General features: G+C 45.0%; 1 protein-coding gene across 1 annotated transcript in view; it reads right to left on the bottom strand.

Moving 5' to 3' along the window:
• The window catches only part of CPAMD8 (C3 and PZP like alpha-2-macroglobulin domain containing 8), a 120,355-nt gene that overhangs the window by 53,258 nt on the left and 54,011 nt on the right, over window positions 1–13,086 (bottom strand). The window contains 3 exon segments of the mRNA XM_007995665.3: window positions 1,933–1,995; window positions 8,105–8,247; window positions 12,239–12,400. Of these exon segments, the coding sequence (XP_007993856.3) occupies window positions 1,933–1,995; window positions 8,105–8,247; window positions 12,239–12,400 (368 nt within the window).

Below are 13,086 nucleotides of genomic sequence, written 5' to 3'. Positions count from 1 at the left end.
GGTTTACAGGCATAAGCCACCACATCCCACCTTTAAATGGGTGTGGCTTAAAAGAGAGTTGACCAGTCCTCTTTTGGGTCCAGCAGGAACCTCCTCCTTGGTCTCAGATCTGTCTCCTCTAATTCATCCTTGCCTCAGCCAACAAGAGAGGAGAGAGAACTTCCCAAACCCTAAATCCCAAATCCCTGGCTCCATCCCTGGCTCTCCACACCTGCACCCTTAACCTCACCCCAGCACAGCCCACATGGTCTCATACTCCCTGCATCCTCCTCAGCTCCTTCCATCTCATTTCAACCATGTGGAAATCCACCAGCCTCTCCTACTTTGCAGCACTTGCTCATGCTGGCGCTTCTTCCCGGACACCCTTCCCTTTCTTGCTTATTCATATGGTGGGATTCAGCTTGGGCCCCACACTGGGGACCCTCTCTGGCTTTTCCAAAGGATTCCACCATCTTTCTCTGCCTCCCAAGCTCCGTGCCCAGGCTTCCAGGAGAAGACTAACCCTACTGTACCATGATAACTCTTTGGGCACCTGTCTACTCTAGCTACAATGAAAATGTTATGAGTGCTGGGACTCTGTCTGCCTTATTCAAGGGACCATCCTTAACATCAAAAACATCCGGGCCAGGAGCAGTGGCTCACACCTGTAATTCTAGCACATTGAAAGGCCAAGACAGGAAGATCACTTGAGGACAGGTGTTTCAGACCAGCCTGGGCAACATACAGAGACCCCATCTCTATGAATTTTTTCTTTTTTTTTTTAGACGGAGTCTCACTCTGTCACCCAGGCTGGAGTGCAGTGGCATAATTTTGGCTCACTGTAAGCTCTGCCTCCTGGGTTCACACCATTCTCCTGCCTCAGCCTCCCGAGTAGCTGGGACTACAGGCGCCCGCCACCACGCCTGGGTAAGTTTTTGTATTTTTAATAGAGACAGGGTTTCACCGTGTTGGTCAGGACGGTCTAGATCTCCTGACCTCGAGATCCGCCCGCCTCAGCCTCCCAAAGTGCTGGGATTACAGGCGTGAGCCACTGTGCCCAGCCCTAATAAAAATAAATTGAAAAATTTTTTAACAAGAAGAAAAGCTCACCAGACATCCAGAAATTACATACATTTGAATGATGATGGACAGATAAGCTGTCTTACAGCTGGGCCCCCAGAGCAAAACACAGTGACCTGAATGTGTTCCGATCAGCAGTCAGACCTTCCCAGGATGAGGACATACACATCCCCCAAAGCAGCCTGAGGGGCCCCTAGCTGCGTGCCTGGCTCTATCAAGCCCTTGCCACAGCACCTTGTGCCTGGAAGAAGGGCACGGCTCCAGCAGTCAGCCCACCTGTTGGCCCGGGCTGGACCAAGAGTCAGTTTTCATGCCAAACTGGTTTGCCAGGGCATGCCACTGCCACTTTTTACTAGTGTCATTGGTGCTCTAACGCTGAGCATTGAAAGAAAAAAAAGTCAATTGCATCCAGCAGAAAAGGGGTGCCTGCAATCCTGCTTCAAAGAGAACTAAACAGGGGGGAAAAATGCAAAAAGGAAATGTGTTGAGAAAGGCATCCTCTTTTTTGAGCAAGAGCTGTAGTCCCCCGAGGAGCAAGGAGTGGGGGTAGGTGGAGTCAAGTTCATGTTCCAGGGAACTGTAATCATTTTAATGAGCTCGTTATACAAACAGAGCAGATAGAGTTACCCCAAGAGGGAGCTGCGAGAGGCACAAAGCTCTTGCATTTCATATTTCACAGGCAAACGTCCAAATGTGCAGCGGGACTCAAGGCTGGTTTTATGGCTTGAAGTTTTATGTGTTAGAAAAAGATGCACAGTGTCTTACTCAGATGTTGGTATCAGGCCTGCCCGTCCCACCAGGGGCTCTCTGGGCCCGCCTGAGTGCCTTTCAGTCAACCGGCAAAGTCAGCACAGAAAAGAAATCTTACTGTACCTGATGTTGAGACAATACCAAATCCATGTTTCAGGGAAGAAAGTCCTTTTTCTCTTCTCTGTTCTACGAAAAGAAAAAAAGAAACGATTAAGGTTTCATGAACGTAACAAATCTTTTACGAATCTAGCAGCTTCGCATTCTATTTGATCAGATATAATGCGTTAATTTCTTTTTCCTGGAAGGGTTAACATGGTACTTGATTGGGATATAACACATTAATTCTCTTACCTAGCAGGGTTAACAGTCTACTTGATTAGGACATAACTTGTTTTTTAAAAACTTTATTTTAGGTTCAGAAGTACATGTGCAGGTCCATTATATAGGTAAACGTGTGTCATGGGGTTTGTTGTACAGATTATTTCATCACCCAGGTACTAACCCTAGTGCCCAATAGTTATGATTTCTGATCCTCGTTGTCTTCCCATCCCCCACCCTCAAGTAGACCCATCTCTTCCCCTCTTTGTGTCCATGTTTTCTCATCATTTAGCTCCCACTTATAAGTGAGAACATGCAGTATTTGGTTTTCCGTTCTTGCATTAGTTTGCTAAGGATAATGGCCTCCAGCTCCATCTGTGTTTCCACAAAAGACATGATCTTGTTCTTTTTAATGGCTGCATAGTATTCCATGGTATTTATGTACCACATTTTGTTTATCCAATCTGTCATTGATGAGCATTTAGGTGGATTCCAGGTCTTTGCTATTGTAAATAGTGCTGCAATGAACATTTGTGTGCATATGTCTTTATGGCAGAATGATTTATATTCTTTTGAGCATATACCCAGTAATGGGATTGCTGGGTCAAATGGTAGTTCTGTTTTTAGCTATTTGAGGAATTGCCACACTGCTTTCCACAATGGTTGAACTAATTTACACTCCCATCAACTGTGCATAAGCATCCCCTTTTCTCCACAACCTCACCAACTTCTGTTATTTTTTTACTTTGTTTTTGAGATGGAGTTTCCTTCTTGTCACCCAGGCTGGAGTGCAATGGCACGATCTCAGCTCACTGCAACCTCTGCCTCCCAGGTTCAAATGATTCTCCAGCCTCAGCCTCCCAAGTAGCTAGGATTAGAGGCACCTGCCACTACAACCAGCTAACTTTGTATTTTTAGTAGAGATGGGGTTTCACCACGTTGGTCAGGCTGGTCTTGAACTCCTGACCTTAGGTGATCCACCCGCCTTGGCCTCACAAAATTCTGGATTATAGGCATGAGCCACCACACCCAGCTTATTTGTTGACTTTTTATTAATGACCATTCTGACTAGCATGAGATGGCATCTTATTGTGGTTTTGATTTGCATTTCCCTTTTTTTTGAGACAGAGTCTCACTCTGTTGCCCAGGTTGGAGTGTAGTGATGCAATCTCTGCTCACTGCAACCTCCACCTCCCAGGTTCAAGTGATTTTCATGCCTCAGCCTCCTGAATTACACCTGGAATTGCAGGTGTGCCTCCACACCTGGCTAATTTTTGTAGTTTTAATAGAAATGAGGTTTCATCATGTTGACCAGGCTGGTCTCAAACTCCCAACATCAGGTGATCCACCCACCTTGGCCTCCCAAAGTGCTGGGATTACAGGCGTGGGCCACCATGCCTGGCCTGATTTGCATTTCTCTAGTGTTCAGTGACATTGAGCACTTTTTCACATGCTTGTTGGCTGCATGTATATCATTTGAGCTCTGAGAATGGACAGACTGCCTCCTCAAGTGTGTCCCTGACCCTCATGTAGCCTAACTGGGAGACACCTCCCAGTAGGGGCTGACAGACACCTCATACAGGCAGGTGCCCCTCTGGGACGAAGCTTCCAGAGGAAGGATCAGGTAGCAATATGTGCTGTTCTGCAATATTTGCTGTTCTGCAATATTTGCTGTTCTGCAGCCTCCACTGTGATACACAGGCAAATAGGATCTGGAGTGGACCTCCACCAAACTCCAACAGACCTGCAGCTGAGGGACCTGACTGTTAGTAGGAAAACTAACAAACAGAAAGGAATAGCATCAATATCAACAAAAAGGACATCTACACCAAAACCCCATCTGTAGGTCACCAACATCAAAGACCAAAGGTAGATAAAACCACAAAGATGGGGAGAAACCAGAACAGAAAAGCTGATAATTCTAAAAACCTGAGTGCCTCTTCTCCTCCAAAGGATCACAGCTTCTTGCCAGCAATGCAACAAAGCTGGATGGAGAATGACTTTGACGAATTGACAGAAGTAGGCTTCAGAAGGTCGGTAATAAGAAACTTCTCTGACCTAAAGGAGCATGTTCAAACCCATTGCAAAGAAGTTTAAAAACCTTGAAAAAATGTTAGACGAATGGCTAACTAGAATAAACAGTGTAGAGAAGACCTTAAATGACCTGATGGAGCTGAAACCCATGGCACAAGAACTTTGTGATGCAGGCACAAGCTTCAACAGCCAATTCGATCAAGTGGAAGAAAGGGTATCAGTGATTGAAGATCAAATTAATGAAATAAAGCAAAAAGACACAGTTAGAGAAAAAAGAGTAAAAAGAAATGAACAAAGCCTTCAAGAAATATGGGACTATGTGAAAAGACCAAATCTACGTTTGATAGGTGTACCTGAAAGTCATGGGGAGAATGGAACCAAGTTGGAAAACACTCTTCGGATATTATCCAGGAGAACTTCCCCAACCTAGCAAAGCAGGCCAACATTCAAATTCAGGAAATACAGAGACCACCACAAAGACACTCCTCGAGAAGAGCAACCCCAAGACACGTAATTGTCAGATTCACCAACGTTGAAATGAAGGAAAAAATGTTAAGAGCAGCCAGAGAGAAAGGTCGGGTTAACCACAAAGGGAAGCCCATCAGACTAACAGCAGATCTCTTGGCAGAAACCCTACAAGCCAGAAGAGAGTAGGGGCCAATATTCAACATTCTTAAAGAAAAAAATTCTCAACCCAGAATTTCATATCCAGCCAAATTAAGCTTCGTAAGTGAAGGAGAAATAAACTCCTTTATAGATAAGCAAATGCTGAGATATTTTGTCACCACCAGGCCTGCCTTTCAAGAGCTCCTGAAGGAAGGACTAAACATGGAAAGAAACAACCGGTACCAGCCACTGCAAAAACATGCCAGATTGTAAAGACCATTGATGCTAGGAAGAAACTGCATCAATTAATGGGCAAAATAACCAGCTAACATCATAATGACAGGATCAAATTCACATATAACAATATTAACCTTAAATGTAAATGGGTTAAATGCCCCAATTAAAAGACACAGACTGGCAAATTGGATAAAGAGTCAAGACCTATCAACGTGCTGTATTCAGGAGACCCATCTCACATGCAGAGTATAGACTCAAAATAAAGGGATGGAGGAAGATCTACCAAGCAAATGGAAAGCAAAAAAAAGGCAGGGGTTGCAATCCTAGTCTCTGATAAAACAGACTTTAAACCAACAAAGATCAAAAGAGACAAAGAAGGCCATTACATAATGGTAAAGGGATCAATTCAACAAGAAGAGCTAACTATCCTAAATATATATGCACCCAATACAGGAGCACTCATATTCATAAAGCAAGTCCTTAGAGGCCTACGAAGAGACTTAGACTCCCACACAATAATAATGGGAGACTGTAACACTCCACTGTCAATATTAGACAGATCAAAGAGACAGAAGGTTAACAAGGATATCCAGACTTAGCTCTGCACCAAGCAGACCTAAGAGACATCTACAGAACTCTCCAACCCAAATCAACAGAATATACATTCTTCTCAGCACCACATTGCACTTATTCTAAAATTGGCCACGTAATTGGAAGTAAAGCACTCCTCAGCAAATGTGAAAGAACAGAAATCACAACAAACTCTCTCTCAGACCACAGTGCAATCAAATTAGAACTCAGGATTAAGAAACTCACTCAAAACCACACAACTACATGGAAACTGAACAACCTGCTCCTGAATGACTACTGGAAAGATAACGGAATTAAGGCAGAAATAAAGATATTTTTTGAAACCAATGAGAACAAAGACACAACATACCAGAATCTCTGGGACACATTGAAAGCAGTGTGTACAGAGAAATTTATAGCACTAAATGCCCACAAAAGAAAGGAGGAAAGATCTAAAATTGACACCCTAACATCAAAATTAAAAGAACTAGAGAAGCAAGAGCAACAAATTCAAAAGCTAGCAGAAGGCAAGAAATAACTAAGATCAGAGCAGAACTGAAAGAGATAGAGACACAAAAACCCTTCAAAAAATCAATGAATCCAGGAGCTGGTTTTTTGAAAAGATCAACAAAATTGATAGACCGCTAGCAAGACTAATAAAGAAGAAAAGAGAGAAGAATCAAAAAAACGCAATAAAAAATGATAAAGGGGATATCACCACTGATCCCACAGAAATACAAATTACCATCAGAGAATACTATAAACACCTCTACGTGAATAAACTAGACGTTTATTCTAGAATAATCTAGAAGAAATGGATAAATTCCTGGACACATACACCCTCCCAAGACTAAACCAGGAAGAAGTTGAATCTCTGAATAGACTAATAACAGGTTCTGAAATTGAGGCAATAATTAATAGCCTACCAACCAAAAAAAGTCCAGGACCAGATGGATTCACAGCCAAATTCCACCAGAAGTACAAAGAGGACTGGTACTATTCCTTCTGAAACTGTTTCAATCGATAGAAAAAGAGGGAATCCTCCCTAACTCATTTATGAGGGCAGCATCATCCTGATACCAAAGCCTGGCAGAGACACAACAAAAAAAGAGAATTTTAGACCAATATCCTTGATGAACATCGATGCAAAAATCCTCAATAAAATACTGGCAAACCAAATCCAGCAGCACATCAAAAAGCTTATCCACCACGATCAAGTCGGCTTCATCTCTGGGATGCAAGGCTGGTTCAACGTACACAAATCAATAAATGAAATCCATTACATAAACAGAATGATTGACAAAAACCACATGATTATCTCAATAGATGCAGAAAAGGTCTTCGACAAAATTCAATAGCCTTCATGCTAAAAACTCTCAATAAACTAGGTATTGATGGAACATATCTCAAAATAATAAGGGCTATTTATGACAAACCCACAGCCAATATCATATTGAATGGGCAAAAACTGGAAGCATTCCCTCTGAAAACTGGCACAAGACAAGGATGCCCTGTCTGACCACTCCTATTCAACATAGTGTTGGAAGTTTTGGCCAGGGCAATCAGGCAAGAGAAAGAAATAAAGGGTATTCAGTTAGGAAAAGAGGAAGTCAAATTATCCCTGTTTGCAGATGACATAATTGTATATTTAGAAAACCCCGTTGTCTCAGCCTAAAACCTCCTTAAGCTGATAAGCAACTTCAGCAAAGTCTCAGGATACAAAATCAATGTGCAAAAATCACAAGTGTTCCTATACACCAATTAACAGACAAACAGAGAGCCAAATCATGAGTGAACTCCCATTCACAATTGCCACAAAGAGAGTAAAATACCTAGGAATCCAACTTACAAGGGATGTGAAGGACCTCTTGAAGGAGAACTACAAACCACTGCTCAACGAAATAAAACAGGACACAAACAAATGAAAGAACATTCCATGCTCATGGATAGGAGGAATCAATATAATGAAAATGACCACACTTCCCAAGGTAATTTATAGATTCAACACCATCCCCATCAAGCTACTAATGACTTTTTGCACAGAATTGGAAAAAACTACTTTAAAGTTCATATGGAACCAAAAAAGAGCCGGCATTGCCAAGACAATCCGAAGCCAAAAAAAAAAAAAAACAAAAAACAAAAAACAAAGCAGGAGGCATCATGCTACCTGACTTCAAACTATACTACAAGGCTACAGTAACCAAAACAGCATGGTACTGGGGGACAGAGTGAGTGAGAATCCATCTCAAAAAAAAAAAGGCTCTCTCACTCCTTCTGCCATATGAGGATACAGCAAGAAGGTGGAAGCCACCATCAGTGAAGTGGGAAGTGAGCCCTCACCAGACACCGAATATGCTGGTGCCCCGTTCTTGGACTTCCCAGCCCCAAGAACCATGTGAAATAAATTTCAGTTGTTTATAAGCCACCCAGTCTATGGTCTTCTGTTACAGCAGCCAGGAAGGACTAAGACAAGCCCCAAAACTCAATAGCATCAGGGTTAGAAAACCTTGCTCAATGTATAAGCCATTACCTGGGGGGGTTCCTGGAAGGAGCTGCTGCCACCAGGCTCCCTGTGTGGGGCTGGAAAGCGGGGACAGCCTCATCAGTGTAGAGGCCACCATCCTGCCGGTGGTTCAGGCTCACTCGGTTGGTCATCACCACTAGTCCCGTTTCCTAGGCAACAGACAACACCCAAACCATTGGTGGGGAAGTGGATGCTGACAGCCCCCAGAAGCATAAGGGAATGAATCACCCTGTGGCCATTGTCCCAATATCACTTTCTGGCAGCTTTGGGGGTATCATTCTTTTTTTGTTTTTTTGGTTTTGTTTTGTTTGTTTTTTGAGATGGAGTCTCACTCTGTTGCCCAGGCTGGAGTGCACTGGCACAATCTTGGCTCACTGCAAGCTCCGCCTCCCAGGTGCACGCCATTCTCCTGCCTCAGCCTCCCGAGTAGCTGGGACTACAGGTGCCTGCCACCATGGGGGCATCATTCTTTTACTCTAGGTTTGGTGGCACAGGCTGGGGAGAACATGGGACCCAGTGACCATCCAGGGTGGAGAAGAAGAGAGAACAGCACATTTGATCTGTGGAACCAAATCAGATGGCCCAAACACAAAAGGTTGCATGTTGTATGATTCCATTGAGATGAAACACCCAGAACAGGCAAATCCACAGAGACAGAAAGCAGATTGACTGGTGACTGCCAGGGGCTCAGGGAGGGGAAATGGGAAGTGATTGCTACTAGGGACTGGGTTTCTTTTTGGGGGATGAAAATGTTCTGGAATTAGGTAGGAGTGGTGGTTGCACAGCACTGTGAATATAATAAATGCCACTGAATTTTAAATGGTGAGTTTTATGTTACATGAATTTCATCTCAATTAGAAAAATCAGGACCAGATGCGGTGGCACATGTCTGTAATCCCAGCACTTTGGGAGGTCAAGGTGGGAGGATCACTTGAGGTCAGGAGTTCAAGACCAGCCTGGCTAACACGGTGAAACTCCATCTCCGCTAAAAATATAAGAATTAGCCAGGTGTGGTGGCAGGCACCTGTAATCCCAGCTACTCAGAAGGCTGAGGCAGCAGAATCACTGGAACCGAGGAGGCTGAGGTTGCAGTGAGCCAAGATCACAGCACTGCATTCTAGCCTGGGCTAAATAGAGCAAGACTCCGTCTCAAAAGAAAATTAAAAAGAAGGCTGGGCGCGGTGGCTCACGCCTGTAATCCCAGCACTTTGGGAGGCCGAGGCGGGCGGATCACAAGGTCAGGAGATCGAGACCATGGTGAAACCCCGTCTCTACTAAAAATAGAAAAAATTAGCCGGGCGCAGTGGCGGGCGCCTGTAGTCCCAGCTATTCAGGAGGCTGAGGCAGGAGAATGGCGTGAACCCGGGAGGCGGAGCTTGCAGTGAGCCGAGATTGCGCCACTGCACTCCAGCCTGGGCGACAGAGCGAGACTCCGTCTCAAAAAAAAAAAAAGAAAATTAAAAAGAAAAGAAGAAAGGAAGGAGAAGGGGAAGGTGAACAGAAGGGAAGGGAAGAAGGGAGGAAGGAAGGAAGGAAATCAGTTGGCACAGTACCTGACCCCAACCAAGGACCAACTGTGGGATGCAATGATCTCATTTATTAGTTATTAGTATTAGTATTAGTATTAGTATTAGTATTAGTATTAGTAGAGACAGGGCCTCACTCTGTGGTTCAGACTGAGGTGCAGTGGTACAATCATAGCTCACCACAGCCTCAAACTCCCAGGCTCAAGCGATCCTCCCACCTCAGCCTCTTGAGTAGCTGAGACTAGAGGCACGCACCACCATGCCCAGCTATGCAGTGACTCTTTTTATTATGTCCTCATCATTGTACTAATTACTGGGAGCAACTGGATTGAAAAGAAGACTCACTCTAGCCTGGGCTGACTTGGATTTGTTAATAAGAAATTTAAACCCAGTTCCTTTGACTCAAATGTGTCACCTCTGACTTCCTGAAGCTGATAGGGACCTGGGGTTCAACCTGCCAGGCAGTTCACATACTCATAATTGAAATGCTATTTTTTTAAAAAAAGGTTTATTTTGCTAGGTGCAGTGGTGTATGTCTGTAATCCCAGCACTTCGTGAGGTTAAGGCGGGTGGATCCATTGAGCCCAGGAGTTCGAGACCAGCCTGGGCAACACAGTGAAATCCCATCTCTACAAATACAAAAAAAAAAAAAAAAAAAAATTAGCGAGGTATGATGGTGTGTTCTATGGTCCCAGTTACTCAGGAGGCTGAGGCAGGAGGATCGCTTGAGCCCAGGAGGTCGAGACTGCAGTGAGCTGAGATCACACCACTGCACTCCAGCCTGAGTGACAAAGTGAGACCTTATCTCAAAAAAAGAAAAAAAAAAAAAAAGAGGTTTTTTTGTTTGTTTGTTTTTTGGTTTTTTTTTTTTGGTTTTTTTTTTGTTTGTTTTGCAAATAGAACTTTGGGAAGTAGGTGGCAGGCATGTGGGTGTTTGTTGTCTAATTCACTCAACTTTTCTGCATGTTTGGAAAATGTCATAATAAAAGCAGCACATGTCAGGAAGGGAAGGATGCCTTTGAAATATTTTTTATTTATTTATGTATTATTTTTTTGAGACAGAATCTCGCTCTGCCACCCAGGCTGGAGTGCAGTGGCATGATCACTGCAAACTCCATCTCCTGGTTCCAGCGATTCTCCTGCCTCAGCCTCCCAAGTAGCTGGGATTACAGGCACCCGCCACCACACCCAGCTAATTTTTGTATTTTTAGTAGAGACGGAGGTTTCACCATGTTGGCCAGGCTGGTCTCGAACTCCTGACTTCAGGTGATCCACCCGCCTTGGCCTCCCAAAGTTGGGATTACAGGCATAAGACACGACACCAGGCCAGAAATATTTTTTAAAGAAATGAAAGGCACCCTCCAACAGGACACGCATTTCAGTGGAGACCACCAGCACCCTAAGGTGTGACCCTGTGTGACCCTGAAGGGCGAAGCATGCTCCCATCCCAATCCCTTTCTGTCTATATTATATCATGACAACCTCTGGAGATGGGCACCTGATAGCATTGGCCCCCTTTTCTTTTTTTGAGACAGAGTCTTGCTCTGTCACCAGGCTGGAGTGCAGTGACGTGATCTCCGCTCACTGCAACCTCCACCTCCCGGGTTCAAGTGATTCTCCTGACTCAGACTCTCAAGCAGCTGAGACTACAGGAGCACACCACCATGCTCAGTTAAGTTTTGTGTTTTCACCATGTTGACCAGGATGGTCTTGATCTCTTGACCTTGTGATCTGCCCACCTTGGCCTCCCAAAGTGCTGGGATTACAGGCATGAGCCACTGTGCCCAGCCAGCATTAGTCCTTTTTAAGATGGATAAACTGGAGCTGGGCACAGTGGCTCATGCCTCTAATCCCAGCGACTGGGGAGGCTGAGACAGGAGGATCACCTCTGCAGTTCAGACCCCCTGCCGCCTGGGAACACAGCCACCTCCTTCTGCTTTGAAAGCTGCCAGACACATAACCAAGTTAACCAAAGCTAAGGCAGAGCTAAGAGCTGCTGGCACCCGCAGCTCCCAATGAGAAGGTTTTCCTCGCAGCAAAGCATGTCAATGTCATAACACATCCCATCACAAGTTCAAGTTATCCATTTGAACCTGACCATTGACATGCATAACATTCTGCTCTCCACCACTTTGCAAATTGGAAGGATCTGCTTGTGAGCTTTCATTGGGGAGAAATGAAAAAGAAAAGTTTGGAAGGCTAGGTGCAATGGCTCATGCTTGTAATCCTAACACTTTGGGAAGTTGAGACAGGAGGATTGCTCAAGGCCAGGAGTTCAACACTAGCCTGGGCCACATAGCGAGACCCCATCTCTAAAAAAAAAATAAACTAAAATAGAATTAGCCTGGTGTGGTGGCATGCACCTGTAGTTCCAGCTACTTGGGAGACTGAGGTGGGAGGATCACTTGAGCACAGGTGTTCAAGGCTGCAGTGAGCTATGATCGCACCACTGCACTCCAGCCTGGGCCACAGAGTGAGACCCCATCTCGAAAAAAAGAAAGAAAGAAAAGCTTCCAATTCTGTTTCCAACCCCTTTCTGAATCTCCGAGACTCTTATTTCTAGGCAAGAGGACCTTAGAAGGGTGCAGAGGGATCTGAGACCACCTCTCCTTACGGTGAAGGCAAACCCAGAGTCCTTGGTGATGCCCCAAGGCCACGGGAAGACGGAGGAGCGCCGGCGTCGTTGGGCCATCAGCCCAGCCCACCAAAAAGGACCATCCTCTCTGGACACGCCAAAGGAATCAGAAACATCATAATCTTCCAGTTCCTGGAAAACCTGCAGGCAAAGGGGGACAGAGACTGGTCAGTTGAAGTTTTCTTTACAACCCAAACTGGCTCTCGTGGGTGCAGTGTGCTCCCATCCCAACCTCTTTATCACATCATGACAACCTCCAGGAGATGGGCACTGGTAGCATCAGCCCATTTTAAAATGGGCAAACAGGAGCCAGGCACAGTGGCTCATGCCTGTAATCCCAGTCGCTGGGGAGGCTGAACCAGGAGGCTGGCTTGAGCAAAGGAGTTCGAGACCAGCCTGGGCAACATAGCAACACCCCGTCCCTACAAAGATAGAAAAAATTAGCCAGGCATGGGGGTGCATGCCTGTAGCCCCAGCTACTCTGGAGGCTGAGGTGGGAGGATCGCTTAAGCCCCGGAGGTATTGACTACAGTGAGCTATGATCACGCCACTGCACTCCAGCCCAGGCAACAGAGCAAGACCACAGCTCTAAAAATAACATAAAATAAGATGGGAAAATTGGAGCCAGAGAGACGAGACCTGGTCCAATGTCATGTTGCAAAAATCTGATGACCTTGACTCCCTGATCTTGTAACTGTGCTAAAGCAGCAACAAGGATGTATCAGACACCCATCAGGTTCCCTGAGAAATGAACCTGACGGAGAAAGCAAATCTGGATTCAAACGCAGCTCTTCAATTATTAAAATGGGAGATGGGAAAGGGAGAGC

This window comes from Chlorocebus sabaeus, chromosome 6 (genome assembly GCF_047675955.1).
Source record: "Chlorocebus sabaeus isolate Y175 chromosome 6, mChlSab1.0.hap1, whole genome shotgun sequence".
Taxonomy (NCBI): Eukaryota; Metazoa; Chordata; class Mammalia; order Primates; family Cercopithecidae; genus Chlorocebus; species Chlorocebus sabaeus.
Note: the sequence above shows the minus strand (reverse complement) of the source record. Positions and strands in the feature narration are given on the sequence as shown.